This window comes from Acipenser ruthenus, chromosome 38 (assembly GCF_902713425.1).
Source record: "Acipenser ruthenus chromosome 38, fAciRut3.2 maternal haplotype, whole genome shotgun sequence".
Lineage (NCBI taxonomy): Eukaryota > Metazoa > Chordata > Actinopteri > Acipenseriformes > Acipenseridae > Acipenser > Acipenser ruthenus.
Window position 1 is genome coordinate 10,401,023 of NC_081226.1, and position 24,102 is coordinate 10,425,124.

Below are 24,102 nucleotides of genomic sequence, written 5' to 3' on the forward strand. Positions count from 1 at the left end.
CGTGTTGAAGGAGGGTCTGAGGGGGTTGCATCTGTAGAAACAAATGAATCAATAATGAATAAATTATAATAAATAAAATAAATTCAACTGAATGCAGGATCTAACTCCATACCTTCAGAGAGTCGTGTTGAAGGAGGGTCTGAGGGGGTTGCATCTGTAGAAACAAATGAATCAATAATGAATAAATATCAATTATTTAATTATTTTATTTATTAACAGTCACATTTCTGCTGTGGACTTTCAATCAAACTGAACTGATTACACTCCATACCTTCAGAGAGCCGTGTTGAAGGAGGGTCTGAGGGGGTTAGATCTGTAGAAACAAATGAATCAATAATGAATAAATTATAATAAATAAAATAATTCAGTAATTTATTACAGTCACATTTCTGCTGTAGGGTTTTAATCAATCTGAAGTGATTACACTCCATACCTTCAGAGAACCGTGTTGAAGGAGGGTCTGAGGGGGTTGGATCTGTAGAAACAGATGAATCGATAATGAATAAATTATAATAAATAAAATAATTGAGTAATTTATTACAGTCACATTTCTGCTGTGGGCTTTCAATCAAACTGAACTGATTACACTCCATACCTTCAGAGAGCCGTGTTGAAGGAGGGTCTGAGGGGGTTGCATCTGTAGAAACAAATGAATCAATAATGAATAAATTATAATAAATAAAATAAATTCAACTGAATGCAGGATCTAACTCCATACCTTCAGAGAGCCGTGTTGAAGGAGGGTCTGAGGGGGTTGGATCTGTAGAAACAAATGAATCAATAATGAATAAATTATAATAAATAAAATAAATTCAACTGAATGCAGGATCTAACTCCATACCTTCAGAGAGCCGTGTTGAAGGAGGGTCTGAGGGGGTTGCATCTGTAGAAACAAATGAATCAATAATGAATAAATTACAATAAATAAAATAATTCAGTAATTTATTACAGTCACATTTCTGCTGTAGGGTTTTAATCAATCTGAAGTGATTACACTCCATACCTTCAGAGAGCCGTGTTGAAGGAGGGTCTGAGGGGGTTAGATCTGTATGAGGATGAAAGAAGTATCATTTATATTTCAAGTCTATTGTTTTAATATATTGTAATGAAACTGTGTCTATGCTGCTGTCTCCACCAGGGCAATGCTCACAATGACATGCTATCTCACTCATCCTGAAGGAATCAATGTTTTTAAATCAATACAATAAATACCCAATCAGAATGTATTTTACAGCACATGTCTCTCCTGTGTGTAACAGTGAGGGGTAGCTGCTCCCTGCTCACACACTCTTAATGATGGGGCTGGTTTCTGGTTCTTCAGATCTCTAGGATACACCCTGCCCTGCTCTGGGGGTCAGACAGCTACTGTAGGATCAGATGGACTGGGCCTCTGAGTCCCTGCTGACAGACTGGGGTACAAACACTGAGCTGAACAAGAACACAGACTGAGCCGGGATCCTTACCATCATAGCAGAAGAAGGGGTACAGAACGCTGCAGTCTTTGTCACCCCATGTGCCACTCTTGAACATCCTCACACATTTATCATTGCCTCCCGCATTGTTTGGTTCCCCATTGCTCCAGTAGTGAAATGTGTAGCTATCCCCCTGGTGTGACCACTTCCAGGGCTCATTGAACAGGCCTATCCAGAAGGACGTGCCCTGTGCTTTCTTCACTAGGTCTTCATTTTCACTGGCGTTCTTTATACTGACGAGGTCGGTGTGGTATTTTCTACAGTACTGCTGAGCTTCAGTCCAGGTTTTCAGTTCTTGAATGAGGGTGTATCTCTCAGTGATGATGCTGGTCTCTGTAAACACAAACAGCAGATGAGAGGCTGGGAGCTGTGGAGGTGTGTTGGCTCTGAACCCAAAACTGTGTGTTGTCCTCAATCTCACATTTAACAGAAACTGTGTCTTGTCCACAATCAAGCACATTTTTGTGTTTATTTACAATATGGTGCTAAATTCTCAGGTTATTCCAAAAATAATGATATAATTTGGCACTCACAGGTGTATTCAAAACACTCAAACTCATTACAATTTCAAACTACAGGACCTAACAATTAGATCACATGCAGCTCATTAAGGTTTTATTAACATGAGAATCCAACTGCTCTCAAACTCTGTTTAAATAACACAAGGAAAAGTCATGTATTTGTAAGTGATCAGCTGTATAAAAGTATATTAGACTCCCCAGAATTACCGATTTGTCAGGTGTACTTTAACCCAACACTTTGGCTCACAGTGTCCTGTGTGGTTGACTGCATTGTGTTGAAATGCCAGTTTAAGGAGATAAAGGGTATTAGGAGGTGACTCTCTTGAGTGTAAGCACCTGTAGCTCATCCCATGAGCCAAGCAGAGGCTGTGAATACACTGCTCAGATGTTTCTCTTGCTCATCACTGAATTCAGATTTTCACGTTTGGTTCCTACAGCTGCTATCAGCATGCATGTCATTGTGATAGCATGTTTCAGATTATAGGTCAGCTGGGACTAGCAAGAGCCTACTGCAGTATGCAGAGATTAGTTTTCATAATTGCAGCAGTTAAGATAGACCTGTAATCAGTTTAATAACTTTGATAACGAACAAGTCCAAACACAGGGGAATGATGTATTATGTATACATACACAGTATAAAAGTGCAACTGTTTATTTTTTTATATTACATTTCACACAACAATAGACTAAATGGTGTCATTTTACAAAAACAAGACAATCTGTCTTTACAGTCAAGTCAGTGGAGGCTGGTAACCAAAACAAATGAGGAGGCAGAAAAAAGGCAGAGGGCTTGGGGTCCCCTTCAGCCCCCAGCAGCAGCAGAATCTTATTATTGTATTCTGACTGACAATACTTCCCATATCTTCTGGTTTTACCCAATTTGGTTGTTAAACACATTTTCTCTACTAGCCAGCAGAGAAAATAAAACAGTAGCCCATCGTAGCTTATTCTAATAAACTTCTAAATAACGTTTTTTACTTGTCAGAGCTGCTTCTAGTTTATCGTGACAGTGCCAGATATCAGAATGGAGCGCTAATACTGAACTGTGCGGGTCAATTGCAATGAACTGAAAAGGACAAGCTGGTCTCACAAGGGAAACGTTAACACTGTAATGTCTAGCAAGGCTCTGCACACGTGACTCAGTTAATGTTTTGCTAGATCTACCAGCATGCTTTGCGGCTACGTCACCACAGAACCCCAAATCTATGTCTGTTACTTACGTCATCGTTTCAGGACTGGACTGTTTTCAAACAATGTGTTCTCTAGAGGATATTAAAACACAATGCTAAGTATGTCCAGCAATTTCTGTGGTATCGTACTACCTGGAACAAATATGAAAAATCCCAACATGTACTGACAACTTTTATGAAACTGAACTTTTCATAACAAAAAAATATATTAAATGATTTGAAATTTTCTGAAAAAAAAAAAACTGTGTCAAAGCATTTGCAACAAAACCAGTTTCATCCTTATTTAACTTGTTCAACTTAACGTAGGTCTATTTTATATATACAAAAGTAATACATAATTCCAGTACTTTTCCCAATGTCTCTGCTTTCAGCCTCTTCCCCAGGGAAGGAAGCATGCAATCTGCTTACAAGTGTATCCCGTGCAGCTGTGCGCTGCAGAGTCTCCGTGGAAAGAAATAACTAACAAAATAAATTCACTGAGACCAGTGCAGGTGTCATAACCAATATGACAGTGCCTCCCGGAGGCATTCTAAGATAGAATAAAAATCCATCCAATCCTGCCTCCCCGTACGACAGTGCCTCCCGGAGACATTATAATATAGAATAAACTCATCCGATACTGCCTCCCCGTACGACAGTGCCTCCCGGAGTCATAATAAAATAGAATAAACTCATCCGATACTGCCTCCCGTACGACAGTGCCTCCCGGAGACATTATAAAATAGAATAAACTCATCCTATCCTGCCTCCCCGTACGACAGTGCCTCCCGGAGACATTATAATATAGAATAAACTCATCCGATACTGCCTCCCCGTACGACAGTGCCTCCCGGAGTCATTATAAAACAGAATAAACTCATCCGATCCTGCCTCCCCGTACGACAGTGCCTCCCGGAGACATTATAATATAGAATAAACTCATCCGATACTGCCTCCCTGTACGACAGTGCCTCCCGGAGACATTATAAAATAGAATAAACTCATCCGATACTGCCTCCCGTACGACAGTGCCTCCCGGAGACATTATAAAATAGAATAAACTCATCCAATCCTGCCTCCCGTATGACAGTGCCTCCCGGAGGCATTATAAGATAGAATAAAAACCCATCCAATCCTGCCTCCCCGTACGACAGTGCCTCCCGGAGACATTATAAAATAGAATAAACTCATCCGATACTGCCTCCCGTACGACAGTGCCTCCCGGAGACATTATAAAACAGAATAAACTCATCCAATCCTGCCTCCCCGTACGACAGTGCCTCCCGGAGACATTATAAAATAGAATAAACTCATCCGATACTGTCTCCCCGTACGACAGTGCCTCCCGGAGACATTATAATATAGAATAAACTCATCCGATACTGCCTCCCTGTATGACAGTGCCTCCCGGAGACATTATATAACAGAATAAACTCATCCGATACTGCCTCCCTGTACGACAGTGCCTCCCGGAGACATTATAAAATAGAATAAACTCATCCAATCCTGCCTCCCCGTACGACAGTGCCTCCCGGAGACATTATAATATAGAATAAACTCATCCGATACTGCCTCCCGTATGACAGTGCCTCCCAGAGGCATTATAAAATTGAATAAACTCATCCAATCCTGCCTCCCTGTACGACAGTGCCTCCCGGAGTCATTATAAAACAGAATAAACTCATCCAATCCTGCCTCCCCGTACGACAGTGACTCCCGGAGACATTATAAAATAGAATAAACTCATCCAATCCTGCCTCCCTGTACGACAGTGCCTCCCGGAGTCATTATAAAACAGAATAAACTCATCCAATCCTGCCTCCCCGTACGACAGTGACTCCCGGAGACATTATAAAATAGAATAAACTCATCCAATCCTGCCTCCCGTACGACAGTGCCTCCCGGAGACATTATAAAATAGAATAAACTCATCCAATCCTGCCTCCCGTACGACAGTGCCTCCCGGAGTCATTATAAAACAGAATAAACTCATCCAATCCTGCCTCCCATACGACAGTGCCTCCCGGAGACATTATAAAATAGAATAAACTCATCCAATCCTGCCTCCCGTACGACAGTGCCTCCCGGAGACATTATAAAATAGAATAAACTCATCCAATCCTGCCTCCCGTACGACAGTGCCTCCCTGAGACATTATAAAATAGAATAAAACTCATCCGATACTGCCTCCCGGAGACATTATAAAATAGAATAAACTCATCCAATCCTGCCTCCCTGTACGACAGTGACACCCGGGGACATTATAAAACAGAATAAACTCATCCGATCCTGCCTCCCCGTATGACAGTGCCTCCCGGAGACATTATAAAATAGAATAAACTCATCCAATCCTGCCTCCCTGTACGACAGTGCCTCCCGGAGACATTATAATATAGAATAAACTCATCCGATACTGCCTCCCGTACGACAGTGCCTCCCGGAGACATTATAAAACAGAATAAACTCATCCAATCCTGCCTCCCCGTACGACAGTGCCTCCCGGAGACATTATAAAATAGAATAAACTCATCCAATCCTGCCTCCTGGAGACATTATAAAATAGAATAAACTCATCCAATCCTGCCTCCCGGAGACATTATAAAATAGAATAAACTCATCCAATCCTGCCTCCCTGTATGACAGTGACTCCAGAGACATTATAAAACAGAATAAACTCATCCAATCCTGCCTCCCTGTACGACAGTGCCTCCCGGAGTCATTATAAAATAGAATAAACTCATCCAATCCTGCCTCCCGTACGACAGTGTCTCCCGGAGACATTATAAAATAGAATAAACTCATCCAATCCTGCCTCCCCGTACGACAGTGCCTCCCGGAGTCATTATAAAATAGAATAAACTCATCCAATCCTGCCTCCCCGTACGACAGTGCCTCCCGGAGTCATTATAAAATAGAATAAACTCATCCAATCCTGCCTCCCCGTACGACAGTGCCTCCTGGAGACATTATAAAATAGAATAAACTCATCCGATCCTGCCTCCCGGAGACATTATAAAATAGAATAAACTCATCCAATCCTGCCTCCCCGTACGACAGTGCCTCCTGGAGACATTATAAAATAGAATAAACTCATCCGATCCTGCCTCCCGGAGACATTATAAAATAGAATAAACTCATCCAATCCTGCCTCCCCGTACAACAGTGCCTCCCGGAGACATTATAAAATAGAATAAACTCATTCAATCCTGCCTCCCTGTACGACAGTGCCTCCCGGAGACATTATAAAATAGAATAAACTCATCCAATCCTGCCTCCCGGAGACATTATAAAATAGAATAAACTCATCCAATCCTGCCTCCCGTACGACAGTGTCTCCCGGAGACATTATAAAACAGAATAAACTCATCCGATACTGCCTCCCCGTACGACAGTGCCTCCCGGAGTCATTATAAAATAGAATAAACTCATCCAATACTGCCTCCCGTACGACAGTGCCTCCCGGAGACATTATAAAATAGAATAAACTCATCCAATACTGCCTCCCGTACGACAGTGCCTCCCGGAGACATTATAAAATAGAATAAACTCATCCGATCCTGCCTCCCGTACGACAGTGCCTCCCGGAGTCATTATAAAATAGAATAAACTCATCCAATACTGCCTCCCGGAGACATTATAAAATAACAACTCACGTGAACACATCATTTATAAACAAACTTAAATTAATATCCTAAAAGCATTTTAATTTAAGATCGCAGAAAACCATTGTTTGAGTCTATGTATATCTTAGTTGTGTAAAGGAAAAAAGTCCAGTACATACAGTAGACTACCCAAGTAAATACTTTTCAGCGTATTTCAGCTGTCTATGCAGTACATAATTAATTACTGAGAAGAAGATTTCAGTTTGTGTTTAATTAAAGAACTCTGCAATAATTTATTTCTGTGCTTCCCTTCATTAATAAACTACCTTAACATATAAAATAAACCAAAACCAAATGTTATTTAATATAGACTATTGTGAAATTCGCGCTTCCTTATTTTATTGCTCTGAGCACACTCTTAAACTTAGGGGAGACGTTTAACCCTATGCTGCCTAATGGAAAACTGAGGGTACTGTAGCTTCACAATTTCTCAAGGATTTCAAATCTGAAATCAGAATTGAAATATCTTGAACAGTTTCAGAGTTAGATAAGGTTTTATAATACCACATATTTTACAGAAATCGACCCCGGAAATGGAAAATATTAATAAAACCATTTTAAAAACTGCCAATTTCAACCTCTTTCCAAGGTCCATAGAAAAAACTTAGAGGATACTGTAGCTTCACAATTTCTCAAGGATTTCAAATCTGGAATCTTGAAGTTTCAGAGCTAGATAAGGTTTAATAATGTATGTAATGTTTGAAAACTCAACCCCTGAAATCTTAAATATTAATATATAATTTTATAAACCCCTGAAATCTTAAATATTATTATAGAATTTTATAAACAGGCCAATTTCAACCTCTTTCCAAGTTTCATAGAAAAAAAAATCAACCTGTGAAATGCCAAAAACTTATTGGAAACATTATTAACCTGTTTGAGATATTATTGTTATTGAAATATTTAAGTATAAAAATGAAGAAACACACAATATTTTATTTATTTATTTAAATAGATGCACATTACAAGGTCAAATAAACTTGTCCTCCGACGTTGTCCTCCGACGCTGTAGCTCTTGGGTGGCTGCATGGTGAGTCCGCAGTGTGGAAAAAAGTGGTCGGCTGACGGCACACGCTTCGGAGGACATCTTCGCCCTCCCGAGTCAGCGCAGCGGTGAGCTGAGCCTAAAAATAATTGGCCATTCCAAATTGGGAAGAAAATAATAAAACATAATTGGCAATGACTAAATTTATATACAGTACTGTGCAAAAGTTTTAGGCAGGTGTGAAAAAATGCTGTAAAGTAAGAATGCTTTCAAAATAGACATGTTAATAGATTATATTTATCAATTAACAAAATGCAAAGTGAGTGAACAGAAGAAAAATCTACATCAAATCAATATTTGGTGTGACCACCCTTTGCCGTCAAAACAGCATCAATTCTTCTAGGTACACTTGCACACAGTTTTTGAAGGAACTCGGCAGGTAGGTTGGCCCAAACATCTTGGAGAACTAACCACAGTTCTTCTGTGGATTTAGGCAGCCTCAGTTGCTTCTCTCTCTTCATGTAATCCCAGACAGACTCGATGATGTTGAGATCAGGGCTCTGTGGGGGCCATACCATCACTTCCAGGACTCCTTGTTCTTCTTTACGCTGAAGATAGTTCTTAATGACATTCGCTGTATGTTTGGGGTCGTTGTCATGCTGCAGAATAAATTTGGGGCCAATCAGATGCCTCCCTGATGGTATTGCATGATGGATAAGTATCTGCCTGTACTTCTCAGCATTGAGGAGACCATTAATTCTGACCAAATCCCCAACTCCATTTGCAGTAAGTTTCCTTGGCCGACCACTGCGTCTACGGTCCTCAACGTTGCCCGTTTCTTTGTGCTTCTTCAAAAGAGCTTGGACAGCACATCTGGAAACCCCTGTCTGCCTTGAAATTTCTGCCTGGGAGAGACCTTGCTGATGCAGTATAACTACCTTGTGTCTTGTTGCTGTGCTCAGTCTTGCCATGGTGTATGAGTTTTGACAGTAAACTCTTCAGCAACCTCACCTTGTTAGCTGAGTTTGGCTGTTCCTCACCCAGTTTTATTCCTCCTACACAGCTGTTTCTGTTTCAGTTAATGATTGTGTTTCAACCTACATATTGAATTGATGATCATTAGCACTTGTTTGGTATAATTGTTTAATCATACACCTGACTATATGCCTACAAAATCCCTGACTTTGTGCAAGTGTACCTAGAAGAATTGATGCTGTTTTGAAGGCAAAGGGTGGTCACACCAAATATGGATTTGATTTAGATTTTTCTTCTGTTCACTCACTTTGCATTTAGTTAATTGATAAATATAATCTATTAACATGTCTATTTTTGAAAGCATTCTTACTTTACAGCATTTTTTCACACCTGCCTAAAACTTTTGCACAGTACTGTATATAAAAAAAATACAACAAGAACAACAGTCTTCAAAAGCAGATACTTCTAAATACGATCAAACAGCAACCAGCTTTTTCAGAGATCTTCAGAGCATGGACCATGCATCTTGTGTTTTTAGAGTTTTTGCTCCATTTAATATGTCAGAAGACCCAATTAGATCTAATTATTTTCTCTGTTTTGACAGCTCTTATCTTTGTGTGAATAGTATTTAAAAAAGTACTGGTGACTCCCTTTTCAAAATTAATTGAATGTGAGCTCATGGTTCACTATCATCCACCCCTCTTTTCACTAAAAATGAAGTGAACTGGAGTTCACAGGGTCCTTGCTACCAAATACAATACAAGTATATGTGTATATGAGAGAGCTGTTTGTTGAATACATAACACCAGCTTGTACAAGTGTGTGTGTGTGTGTATATATATATATATATATTACACAGGGCCGTGAAAAGGTATTTGCCCCTGTCTGATTTTCTGCATTTTTGCATATTTTTGACACTGAATGTTATGAGATCTTCAACCAAAACCTAATATTAGATAAAAAGGGACCCTGAATGAACAAATAACACAAAAAGTTGATACATATTTCATTTATTTATTAAAGAAAGTTATGCAACACCCAACGCCCCCGTGTGAAAAAGTAATCGCTCCCTTAGACTCAATAACTGGTTACGCCACCTTTAGCAGCAATAACTGCAACCAAACACTTCCTGTAGTTATTGATTAGTGTCTCACAACGCCGTGGAGGAATTTTGGCCCACTCCTCCATGCAGAACTGCTTCAACTCAGTGACATTTGTGGGTTTTCAAGCATGAACTGTTCGTTTCAGGTCCTGCCACAACATCTCAATGGGGTTTAAGTCTGGACTTTGACTAGGCCATTCCAAAACTTTAAATTTCTTGTTCTTCAGCCATTCTGATGTAGACTTGCTTGTGTGTTTCGGATCATTGTCTTGCTGCATGACCCAACTGCACTTCAGCTTCAGCTCACGGACGGATGGCCTGAAATTCTCCTGTAGAATTCTCTGATACAGATCAGAATTCATGGTTCCTTCAATGATGGCAAGGCGTCCAGGTCTTGATGCAGCAAAGCATCTCCAAACCATGACACTACCACCACCATGCTTGACCGCTGGTATGAGGTTCTTACTGTGGGATGCAGTGTTTGGTTTTCACCAGACATAACAGGGCCCATGTCGGCCAAAAAGTTCCACTTTTGACTCATCTGTCCATAGAACATTGTTCCAGAACTCTTGAGGATCATCCAGGTGCTTTTTGGCAAACTTGAGACGAGCATTCATGTTCTTCTTAGTGAGCAATGGTTTCCGCCTTGCTGCTCTGCCATGAATCCCATTTTTGCCCAGCGTCCTTCTGATGGTGGAGTCATGAACACTGACCTTAGCCGAGGCGAGAGAGGCCTGTAGATCCCTGGATGTTGTTCTAGGGTGATCTTGGAGAGATTTTGGCAGGACAGCCACTCCTGGGAAGATTCACTACTATCCCAAACTTTCTCCATTTGGACAATATGGCTCTGACTGTGGTTCGGTGGAGCCCCAGAGCCTTAGAAATGGCTTTGTAACCCTTTCCAGACTGATAGGCATCAGCAACATTTTTCTGGAGGTCTTCATGAATTTCTTTTGTTCGTGGCATGATGTGCCTCTAGAACCTGTGTGCTGACAACTTCACTCTGATGGTAAGGACCAAAGTCAGTCAGATTTATATTGGGCAGGGCTGGCACAAATCAGGCCTGGTTGTTAACCAAAGTACTCAAACAGCTGACCCTAATTAACTGGGGGGGGGGGGGGGCAATAACTTTTTCACACATGAAGACCTACCTAAATCGCGATTTCGAGGAAATCGTGAAATTGAGGGGTCACCGCGAAATTCACCTCTTAGGGGACAATGCATACAAACAAGTACGGAGAGGGAGAAAAAAGAAGAAACCGCGTTTAAATACTACTACTGCACAACGCAAGCGACGCAAACTACGTATCTTCCTTGTTTAGACAGCCCGTTTTTATTCCTTCACCGTCCCGTGTGCATTGCACTGAAGCAAAAAACAAACAAACAAAAAACGTCCACAAATAACATTTACACAAAAAAATTCTCCAAAGCAGTTAACGTTCTTGTTTACTATTCAAATGACAAAGTTTTAATCAGTCTATCGGGGCGTCTTTACTGCTTTTATCTGACCTGTACTGTGCAGGAGGGGGCGGGACAAGGTTGGTGCTGCATTGTTTTGATTTAGGTTGCTTAAATCTAGTTTTCAGCATTGGAGGTAAAATAGTAGAAATGAACGACAAAAAAAAGCAAAGTATATTTCAGATGATGATCGTTTCAAGATATTTCCCAGAGAAACTGTACATGCAGACTGAGGTCATTGTTTTCCATATCTTAATGTGTATTTGGAGAAAATACCATCGATCGCTATTTTAGCTTCAGAATCACACATTAAACAAAATGCTACTTCAGAGGCTGCTGAACAGAACGTAAAATAAACAGCTTTCAGAAAACAAACTGGAAAGTCAGCCCAGACAAGAAGTATTCCTGTCTGCAAGTTAAATCAGTACTAAAACGATCCAGCACAGCCACCTCGCTTCAACCTGCTGCTTAGTTGTAATTTTAGACCCGAATAGCCACGTCTTCTTTGTTTTGACTCAGTACTAATAAAATAAATTATTGGATGGGACAAATAACATGACAACGAGCGTGCTGCATATATGGACTTTATTGAAGTATGCCAGATGCCCACCCTTGTGTAACCGAGTTTTTGGGCTGTTTCTAATCGATTTCCACATCTGTATAACTTGGCAAAGCTTTGCCTTAACTTCCAACCAATTCAGTGGATGCAGACGTGCAGTCTCAATATATAGACAACTCAGCTGCAGGGGGATGCTGCATACTCGCCTTTAACAAATGACAGCACTCTGTATTAGTAAGGAAGCAAGTACCACTATTTTTAAGCTTTATACTGCTCTGAAATACTGTCTACTTAGGTTTATTTAATGTTTTAAACAGGTCCGCGAAATCCTAATTTTATTCCGCAACATACCCGTGAAAAATACGTAAATTTACCGCGATTTAAGTAGACCCCTAATTATAATACATGGTGACATAAGAGACTGACATTGTAGAACTCGGTTTCAGATGACATACTGCCACAGAAAACCACATGACCACTAAGAATCAGAGTAGAACATGAGCTTGATTTTGAAGTGGAGTTGGATGATTGCTGTGTTCATGTACTGGTGGTAGAGTTTGTTTGAGCAGCTTTGTCATCAACCTTATTATACACAAGAATCTCATTATACAGGGGAATCTTATTATACACGAGAATCTTATTATACAGGGGAATCTTATTGTACACGAGAATCTTATTATACACGAGAATCTTATTATACAGGGGAATCTTATTATACAGGGGTCTGACACCACCACCATGTAGGCTTATAATAAGACTGTAAAATACTGAAGTTTACAGGAAAATTATCATTCCCTATGTATAATAATAATAATAATAATAATAATAATAATAATAATAATAATAATAATAATAATAATAATAAATAGATTAGTATTGCAATGTAAAACAGTTACATCTTTACCTCGGTAGCACATGAAAGCTTTTGTCTCAGAGCAGACTTTGTCCTCCCACTGTCCCAAGAAACTGATTGAAGCACAGAAGAGGTCTTCCGTCCAGCTTTTGTAGATGACATCATCGCCGTTAGACCACTGCCAGTTCTGTGTGTCATCACGATACAGCCCGATCCAGGCAGAATCACTGAGAGAAGCTCCTGCAATATTTAAGAGCTGCTGTGTTTCTTCCTGGCTGTGCACAGTGGCCAGGTCTGTGTGCTTCATTCTACAGTACGTCTGAGCTGCAGACCAGCTCTTCAGAGTATTCACAAACACGTGTTTAATGATCTGATTGTAAGCAGGCACACAAAACCCTGAAAAGAAACAAACAAACAAAAAAACATTAAAATACTGGTAACTGCTGGAGTGAAAGACTCACAGACTGAGACAGGATAACATCCTAGAGCAGCTCATTCTCAGAATGGTCCTGCCCCCATGTAACACAGGGCTACAGGAAGTGGAGACTGTGAAAAGTAAATGAGCCAGCATAGGGGTGAATAAGAAGAAGGGAGGTATTTCAGTTTAACCAGGCCAGCATTGAGCAGACAATCAGGGGCTGACACCTGCGCACTTGATGGAGAACGTGCCTGGAGATCTTCAATCACCACAGAGTCGACAGGATTTCAGTTTGGATGAAAAAAAACTTTTATTTAACAGTGAACACAATCAATCAATTAGTGATTAATAACCATTTTTGCTTCACGAAATCCAAGACAAAAAGTGGCAGAGGCACTAGGTTCACACAACTCTTTTTCAGTTTTTTCTTTATCCTGGCTTTTTTTTTTCCAGAACCCAAGTTGAAAAGACTCAGACATGGTTAAAACTACAGTTAGTTCCTAATGATTTATGAAACAGTGATCTGTTATTATACAGCACGCTTTTACCTCACTGTCACAAAGACGGCCGGAGTGGGTGGCGTCAGACCAGAGCCAGGAAATAAAACGACAGAGAGATGTGGTTTGGTGGAGCTGAGCGAATGGTTTCGCTCAGCATTTAATAAACAGAACAAAAAACTGGACACGGCACTTTACGCCAAAATAAATAGACAAACAAAACGGACTATACAGACAAACGGTGCATGGAGACAAACAAACACGGATAGTAAAATAAATGGTTATTTTAGTTTAGTTTAATTTAATTTAATTTAATTTACTTTCCTCCTTCTCCTCACCCGTTCTCCACTCTCGAACACCCAACCCCGAGTGAGTGCTACGTGTCTCTATATATACTGTTGTGCTGGGATTCAATTACTAATTAATTATTCACTTGAATCCCAGCATGTGAATGAATTCTGTGCAACCCCGTGCTCACATACTATACTTTAAATGCACGTGCAGTGATGTGCAATCCCGTGCCTAAATACAAATATACAATTTAAATCACACGTGAAACACAGACCCGTTTATATCCTGTGTACCAATCTCTATACACCAACATTAACACACGCAACATACAACACAGCAATGCACACAGGGGCGGAGCACATTGCCACACTCTCGCAGAAAAAAGATCATGCAGCTACCTTAGTTTCAGCAAATTGCGGTACATTATCATGACATATTTACATTACTGCCAGTCTGTAGTTTGTATAGGACATGGTATATACAGTGCCTATAGAAAGTCTACACCCCCTTTCAAAATGTTCACCTTTTGTTATTATTATTATTATTTATTTCTTAGCAGACGCCCTTATCCAGGGCGACTTACAATTGTTACAAGATATCACATTATTTTTACATACAATTACCCATTTTACAGTTGGGTTTTTACTAGAGCAATGTAGGTAAAGTACCTTGCTCAAGGGTACAGCAGCAGTGTCCCCCCACCTGGGATTGAACCCACGACCCTCGTCAAGAGTCCAGAGCCCTAAGCACTACTCCACACTGCCTTACAGCCTGGAATTAAAATGCATTAAAACAGTTTTTTTTTCATTTATCTACACATCTTACCCCACTTCCAAGTGAAAAAAAATATTCTAGAAATGTGTAGAAAATTAATTAAAAATAAAAACTGAAATAGCTTGGTTGGATAAATGTCCACCCCCCTTGTAATAGCAATTCTTCAAAATCACACACCAAGTTAAGTGGCCTCCACCTGTGTTAAATTGTAGTGATTCACATGATTTCAGGATAAATTCAGCAGTTCCTGTAGGTTCCCTCTGCTGGGTAGTGCATTTCAAAGCAAAGACTCAACCATGAGCACCAAGGAGCTTTCAAAAGAACTCCGGGACAAAGTTGTTGAAAGGCACAGATCAGGGGATGGGTATAAAAAAATATCAAAGGCCTTGAATATCCCTTGGAGCACGGTCAAGACGATTATTAAGAAGTGGAAAGTGTATGGCACCACCAAGACCCTGCCTAGATCAGCCTGTCCCTCCAAACTGGATGACCAAGCAAGATGGAGACTGATAAGGGAGGCTACCAAGAGGCCAATGGCAATTTTGCAAGAGATACAGGCTTTTATGGCCAAGACTGATCAAAGTGTGCATGTGACAACAATATCCCAAGCACTCCACAAATCTGGCCTGTATGGTAGGGTGGCAACAAGGAAGCCATTACTCAAGAAAGCCCACCTTGAATCCCATTTGAAGTATGCAAAAAAACTCAGGAGATTCTGTAGCCATGTGACAAAAAGTTTTTTTTGGTCAGACGAAACTAAAATGGAACTTTTTGTCCTAAATGCAAAGCGTTATGTCTGGCACAAACCCAACACAGCACATCACCAGGTAACACCGTCCCTCCTGTGAAGCATGGTGGTGGCAGCATCATGTTATGGGGATGTTTCTCATCAGCAGGGACAGCAGGCACTTGTCAGGATAGAAGGGAAAATGAATGGAGCAAAGTACAGAGAAGTCCTTGAGGAAAACCTGCTGCCCTCTGCAAGAAAGCTGAAACTGGGACGGAAGTTCACCTTTCAGCATGACAACGACCCAAGGCACACAGTCAAAGCTACACTGGAGTGGCTAAGGAACAAAAAGGTAAATGTCCTTGAGTGGCCCAGTCAGAGCCCTGACCTAAATCGACTTGTACTTGGCTTGATTCATGCGTCCTTCACAAAGACAAATCTGCCCGATTCCAGCCTTGCTGAAGCACCCCCAGATGAGTCCAATTTTCAGCTTTGCCCAACACCTGGTCGTCTAATGGTTAGACGGAGACCTGGAGAGGCCTACAAGCCACAGTGTCTCGCACCCACTGTGAAATGTGGTGGAGGATCGGTGATGATCTGGGGTGCTTCAGCAAGGCTGGAATCGGGCAGCTTTGGCTGGAATCAAGTCAAGTACAAGGTTGTCCTGGAAGAAAACTTGCTTCCTTCTGCTCTGACAATGTTCCCCAAATCTGAGGATTGGTTTTTCCAGCAGGACAATGCTCCATGCCACACAGCCAGGTCAATCAAGGTGTGGATGGAGGACCACCAGATCAAGACCCTGTCATGGCCAGCCCAATCTCCAGACCTGAACCCCATTGAAAACCTCTGGAATGTGATCAAGAGGAAGATGGATGGTCACAAGCCATCAAACAAAGCTGAGATGCTTGAATTTTTGCGCCAGGAGTGGCATAAAGTCACCCAACATCAATGTGAAAGACTGGTGGAGAGCATGCCAAGACGCATGAAAGCTGTGCTTGAAAATCAGGGTTATTCCACCAAATATTGATTTCTGAACTCTTCCTAAGTTAAAACATTAGTATTGTGTTGTTTAAAAATGAATATGAACTTATTTTCTTTGCATTATTCGAGGTCTGACAACACTGCATCTTTTTTGTTATTTTGACCAGCTGTCATTTTCTGCAAATAAATGCTCTAAATGACAATATTTTTATTTGGAATTTGGGAGAAATGTTGTCAGTAGTTTATAGAATAAAACAAAAATGTTCATTTTACCCAAACACATACCTATAAATAGTAAAACCAGAGAAGCTGATAATTTTGCAGTGGTCTCTTAATTTTTTCCAGAGCTGTATATAGAGACACAGCAGGGAGGAGGTTAATATCCTCCCTGCCTAAAAACGTGTGTTAATTGTTTTTTTTTTATTATTTTATTGCTAATTTTCACCTGCACCTGACTATTATTGTGAATTAGAGCCAGGTGCAGGGTATATAAAGAAAACAGCCAGTCCCTTCAGGGCTGCTGTGTGAAGGAGCCACATTGAAGAGGTGCTCAATCGAACTGAGAACGGTAACTGTGTGCTCCGTTTGCTTTGCTGTTAACAGCTTAGCTGTCCTGTGTATTAGAAAAGGTTATTGATGTGTGGTATGGAAGACTGCAGTGAACTCACACCCAGGAATCACACGTTAGTTTAGATTGAACGTGATTGAGGGACACTGCAGCTTTAAGAACCGCGTGATCTTCTCTGAGAGGGAATGTGGACAATATCAAAGCAAACAGAGAGAAAAGCAGAAATAAAGGAAACTCACCTGCAAGCAGAAGGATGAGCAGCCCTCTCTCCCCCATCACAGCAGACTCTGCATTAGAAACAGAAGACTTTCTATGAATCACCTCAATGCAGGTTAAGCTTCGGGTGGCTCCGGACTGGCTTCTCTACTGGATTACAATAACTGTATTATGTGTGGGAGCTGCTGTTTATTCAGAGATGCAGAAATAAAACGAATGTATTTCATTTTAAAGATAAAACCCTTGCTCTCAGACAGATCTATGTTTCATTTTTTACATCCTTAAGACCTATATGTGCTTTTTCTACAGTTTTCACAAATGTTGAACCTGCTAACCTGTTTGTAGTTTACTCAAGAACATTTATTTTCTGTTTTAACAGAATTCCCTTTTTTTTAATATGTATCTAAAATATTATACAAAAGCAAATTCATTCTCCCCAGCTAATAAACACAGATACATCTATCTAGAATAATAAACGACTACACTGTAACAGTGGAATAAGAGCCTTGAACACAAACACATTACCAGCACGTGTAACTGATGAAACACACATTTCAACAACACTGAAAATATTACAAATACTTCAAGCGAGTGCACGCACAAACAGAGGGTCCTCATAATACGGTAATAAACGCAGTTCTTGAGAGTTTAAACGTACTAGTATGAAATCGAGAGTTTATCCAATTATAGTCACATGGAATCCGAAACATCTATAGAGGCTAACGTTTCTGATAGTAGAGAAACCTGCTTTTTGCACATCATTAACTCTTTACCAGGCTGATCTGCGTTTTAATACCACAAAACTAAAACTTCACCAGTAAGCTTCTTACAGCTCGCTGGGTTCTGAAGTGTTGATTAATGCGATTTGCAATTCAATTCCTGAGATTTGAGTTTTAGTCGTATGCCAGCATTCCCAGGTAAGGGTAGGATTTATTGCAGATATCGCTGCTACTGTCATTTATGTATGTATATGTATATTTTAAAACACTTTGAAACACATTGGCCATTTGAGCCTCAAGATTAGCCGGAAAGCGCAATGAACTTTTTCATGGAGCGCCTCCTGTGAAAGGTGGAAGATGAACTGAAGTTACTTACACTGCCATCAAGTGGTCAAAATACCTAACTGCAATATCCAAAGAGACACTAAGGGAAGATGATGCGTTTCATCAGAAAAGTTCAGCTAAAGGTTCATTCTGTCACTTGGTATCAGTAACAATTAAGGGCTTTGATTCGGTCGGATTTTATCATGAGGTTCAATCTCACTTAACTCGCAGAAACAAAACTCATCTCCCCCAGTTTGTTAAAAAGTAAACAGCAATAGTTTGGGACATGTTCAGAATTACTGGACTTTAATTAATACATTTAACTAATACATGAAACTTAAATTAATACATGAAACTTCAAAATAATCAGAAATCCCCCAAAAATCTCAAAGTTATTTTGACCCGCCACAACGCACACCAAACATACCACGCATTAAATCGCAATATTCACATGCAGCTGAAACCGCTGGCAATGTGTTCATGAGAGGAGATTTCAGTGGAAATAACAGGCTCTTAGACACCTGAAAGCTGCAGCAGTGAAAAGGTAAGAGAAAAGCACACCGTGTTCAAACAACACACCCGTATCATAGACCATTACCATTCCAGTTAACAGCTTTAATAGGAGGACAGCGTATCAATGAACACAGACAACACCAGGGACGCGGAAGTGGAGGTCCAGCCGCACCGGCAACTTTTCTCGTTAACTTTAGTTTATGAATGAGCATTTTCACTGCCTGCAAGAAAGTCATGACTCAACGTTTCAACCAATTAGTAGTGCTGTGTGCGTGCTGTCATTTAGTGTTTCAACCAATTAATTCGCACTAAGCAGTGCTATGGGAGGGCGGTGTTTATAAAGGAGAGAGTAACTACTAAGTTAAGATAAAACAATTCAAATAAAAACAAAATCTAAACAAACCCATTTACAACGATGTTGACTTCAGTCTTTCTTCCACTCTAAAGAATTACTCACAGATAAAAGCAACTCTTGCTAAGAGTCTTAGCTGCTGGACAAACAAGGACAACGAGAAGACAAACATAAAGACGTTCTCTATGAGAGACAAAAGACGAAGGGATAGATCCGTCGCTACTCAGAGCAGCATCCCCAGGCAGCGAGGCAGGTGTAACGACGAATTCAGTGCCCCTAGGATTCATGTGTCCCCGGTGGATGTGCGCATGCGCTCAACGGGAGCGTGTGATTCCTCGCTCACGACGCAAAGCGCCTAACCTGTCATTGTAATCCACTAGATAAGATAGAGCAGCGCCTGCTGCAAAGTGAACGTGCGGTCTGCTGCAAACGGGAGCGAGTTTATTGCTTCTGGACGGAAAATGTTTGTATAAGCTTGTGATTTCAGCGATTCTACATCCAGAATAGATTGTTTAAATACAGTAACAACAGCAGCAACTATATATTGTGTTTCTTCAAATGTGTATAAATGTATTACTTACTCTTATTAGGACGGATGTATTGAATGTACTCTTACTATATTGTGATGATCGAACTGTACATGGATATATTTTAGTAAAAGCTGCTCTGAAGTTATTGTATATTTTATCTGCTCTTACTGCATTGTGAAATATGTATATTTTGTGACAGCTGTAAGTCGCCCTGAGTGAGGGCGTCTGCTAAGAAAATTAATAAGAAGAAAAACAACAACAACAACAACGCAACGGTAATTAAATGAAGTCTTGTGACGAATTGTACGTGTATGTTTCACAGAGCACAATAAACACATTGAAACACTCTCGTTTATATGTATTTATTATTATTACTACAGAGGTCATCTACTACGTGTAAATTAATCCAGTTATTTTATAATTCAGTTAAATGCAGTACAATCTTCTAAATGTTTATTTACTTATTTATTTGTAAGCAATTTAATTCCTGACAGCTTTTCACAACTGTCACACACACGCACGCACGCACGCACGCACGCACGCATGCACACACACACACACACACACACACAGATAAACCAATAACAGAAATGTTGAACTTGAAAGGAGATTATAATTATTTTTTATTTGCCATCTGAATGCATACTCAACATATTTTGTCACTCTGTTGTGCATTTGCACTCAATAAACAAGGGGGCACCATTTCCTCCAGGGGCACAGTTTTTAGCAGGATATATTACTGTACAAAACACAATCCTTAATTTTTTCAGGAATGTATGAAATATACACATGACAGATTTTTACATACAAAATATATAATATAATAGAAATACAAACAAATAGAAATACAATAAGCAATATAAACTAAAATAAAGATAAATACAGTAAGGCATTTTTTTAGCAGATTATTTGGGAATTTTATTTTGAAATACGATTTCGACCCTCTCTGACTGACTTACCAGAAGTTGCATAATGTTGCCAGCAACTGTTGCTCGCTTCACACAGGTGTTTTGTACAGTAATATATCCCTGTACATTGTTGGATCCATAATCTTCGTTAAGATGACTAGATCAAAAGGGTTAAAATAGGTTTTTAATACATTTGCTACACTCATCATTATACAATCGAATACGTTGCAATGCCCTGCTGTTCATTTGATAAATTAACATAATACACTCATCATCTCTCAATATTTCATATGGAAATCAAACATTACAAATCGAATCATAATGGAAACATTGTACTTCTATATATTTTAATAAGCCTGTTTCTATTGTCCTCGTCACGGGCGTGACTTCACGATTTAAATATTAACAGACAAAAAAAAAACAGTACCAAGTAATATTTTAAAAGAAAAATATGTTCTTCAATGAGAAATAAACTAAAGTATGTATGCACAAGTTTCCAGAATCTTTTCTGCTACTGCACGCTCCTCACAACACTGTCAGTAGGTCCGTTTTTTGTAAAATAAAAAAAAAACAACAGATGACGTTTAAAACGGCCGATCCACACTAGACGCGAGCGAGCTGCTGCTTAATTTACAGAGGGGACACCAAATATGTGCGTGCGTGCGTGTGTGTGTGTGTGTGTGTGTGTGTGCGTGCGTGCGACAGTTGTGAAAAGCTGTCAGGAATTAAATTGCTTACAAATAATTAAGTAAATAAACATTTAGAAGATTGTACTGCATTTAACTGAATTATAAAATAACTGGATTAATTTACACGTAGTAGATGACCTCTGTAGTAATAATAATAAATACATATAAACGAGAGTGTTTCAATGTGTTTATTGTGCTCTGTGAAACATACACGTACAGTTCCTCACAAGACTTCATTTAATTACCGTTGCGTTGTTGTTGTTGTTGTTTTTCTTCTTATTAATTTTCTTAGCAGACGCCCTCACTCAGGGCGACTTACAGCTGTCACAAAATATACATATTTCACAATGCAGTAAGAGCAGATAAAATATACAATAACTTCAGAGCAACTTTTACTAAAATATATCCATGTACAGTTCGATCATCACAATATAGTAAGAGTACATTCAATACATCCGTCCTAATAAGAGTAAGTAATACATTTATACACATTTGAAGAAACACAATATATAGTTGCTGCTGTTGTTACTGTATTTAAACAATCTATTCTGGATGTAGAATCGCTGAAATCACAAGCTTATACAAACATTTTCCGTCCAGAAGCAATAAACTCGCTCCCGTTTGCAGCAGACCGCACGTTCACTTTGCAGCAGGCGCTGCTCTATCTTATCTAGTGGATTGCAATGACAGGTTAGGCGCTTTGCGTCGTGAGCGAGGAATCACACGCTCCCGTTGAGCGCATGCGCACATCCACCGGGGACACATGAATCCTAGGGGGCACTGAATTCGTCGTAACACCGGCAACTGGGCAGCGTGGAGAGTTTAGGATCAAAAGTCTCGGGTCCGAGTTCGAGGGACAAATATGAATTGCTCAAATACAAATGTATATAAATAAAAGATGAAATTACTTAACTAAATAAAATCCTATTCGCTCTGTTATCTGCATAACAATATGATTCCACACTGAGCCAAGCTGTTTGAGACACGGGATCAAGCTTTGTAAAGATCCAGTCAGATCCTTACTGTGGTAATGATTGTGAGGTAGCTGTTTTTACAAATCACTTTCCTTGTTTTGTTTCTCGTATCGTTTAGCTGACTGTCTCGTATGAATAGTTTGAATTTCACATTTATTAGGACCTGTCAACACTTCACAGTGCTTTAGTATTTAAAATGGCAAACATTATTTTAAAGAGTACGGGGTTAGTTAACTCGCTGAGTTTGAGATTTTAATAAGACGTTTCCAGTTTGTAAGAGGTTTTGTTCCAATTCTAACTCCACAGTTGTGCAGCATCACAACACCGCTGCTAAGCTGCTGTCATGCAGCCGCTACTGTGATAATCCAGCGCTTTACACATCAGCCACTAACTAGATGAAAATTAAACTTTTAAAAACCGTTTGCATGCAACAGACGTGAAGATATTAATATACGGAATCCACTCCAGGTAAATCACTTCAAGTAAAACGAGTAGCCTACAGCTGTGCTGCTGCACCCGAACCCTGTGAGACACATTGATAAAATAAACTGCTTCACACGATCAGTCACTTATAAGATTCAAATTAAAATGGACAAGTACTATTGCATGAAGCAAACAATAATACATGCAATACACATCATCAATTAGAATGATTTCGTTTCACTGTGTTTGCATAAAGACCCAGGATTGCACTTTTAATTATTGAAAACATCTGATTTGAATGTTTCCTTAGCAGGTGTGAGCAGAGCTAAGCAAGGCTATGCAAAGCACACCCAGGCAAATTCCATCAACCAAATGAGTGTTTATGCTGCCACATATTGAATATATTATTATTATTATTATTATTATTATTATTATTATTATTATTATTATTATTATTATTTATTTCTTAGCAAACGCCCTTATCCAGGGCAACTTACAATCGTAAGCAAATACATTTCAAGTTTTACAATACAAGTAATACAATAAGAGCAAGAAATACAATAACTTTTGTTCAAGTGTGACAAACCACAATTCAATAATACAGCAGATAATAGTGATAGTTACATCAGGATATGATTAAATAGTGATAGTTACATCAGGATGTGATTAAATACAAAGTACTACAGGTTAAACACTTGGCAGATTACAGTATTCTGAAGTACAGGATTAAATGCAGTAAAATAGGGGGCAGATAAGAGCAAAATAAAGCATATTTAAATGAAGGGTGATAGTGTCCCAGGATACAAACAGAGGAGTATATATATATAAGAATTCCTGCTCAAATGATGCCCGCATTTAACTCATCAAAACAGACTTAAACAGAATAGAAAATATATGAATACAATCATCTGCAGTAAAACAATACAAATATAAAAAAGAAACATAAGCAATACATCCAAATATAATAATAATAATAATAATAATAATAATAATAATAATAATAATAATAATAATAATAATGTTGGTCAAATTTCGACATTATAAATCTATATGAGTAATGAATATATTCACTAATATATATATATATATATATATATATATATATATATATATATATATATATATATATATATATATCATTTAAAACCTGTTGGGACACAGGAATTTCAAATATATACATGCTGCTGTTGTTTTTTTGATGGATATTTAGTAATGCACATACAGACACATACATCGAGATCATGTTTTAGGAAAGTCTTACCTTACACTCAAAGCAGTGCCAAAGTGTTCTCCTCCCCGGCTGGAAACGCGCTGACAAGATGACGCTCAGTTTAGACATGATATGATATACTGAGTATGATGGGTGGAGACAAACAGCACAGCCAATGACTTCATACTTTACACAGTGACTGTCACTCCCATTTTAAAAAGGTGCACTAAGG

General features: G+C 39.4%; 1 protein-coding gene across 1 annotated transcript; it reads right to left on the reverse strand.

The window, feature by feature from the left end:
* Window positions 1-689: 689 nt before the first annotated feature.
* LOC131706931 (putative C-type lectin domain family 20 member A) lies at window positions 690-24,043 on the reverse strand. The gene is made up of 5 exons (XM_059008877.1): window positions 23,922-24,043; window positions 17,252-17,299; window positions 12,808-13,152; window positions 1,464-1,805; window positions 690-760 (listed from the first exon to the last, which is right to left on the reverse strand). The coding sequence occupies exons 2-5, from the start codon at window positions 17,286-17,288 to the stop codon at window positions 690-692; spliced, it is 795 nt and encodes a 264-aa protein (XP_058864860.1). The 5' UTR covers window positions 17,289-17,299; window positions 23,922-24,043.
* Between the last annotated feature and the right edge of the window lie 59 nt (window positions 24,044-24,102).

Excerpts from the sequence above, each read along its gene's own strand:
- LOC131706931 (XM_059008877.1), bottom strand. The coding sequence starts at position 17,288 with ATGGGGGAGAGAGGGCTGCTCATCCTTCTGCTTGCAG. Across the intron at positions 13,153-17,251 it reads GCTCATCCTTCTGCTTGCAG|GGTTTTGTGTGCCTGCTTAC; the intron begins GTGAGTTTCCTT and ends GTTTCTTTTCAG. Across the intron at positions 1,806-12,807 it reads AGCTTTCATGTGCTACCGAG|AGACCAGCATCATCACTGAG; the intron begins GTAAAGATGTAA and ends TTGTGTTTACAG.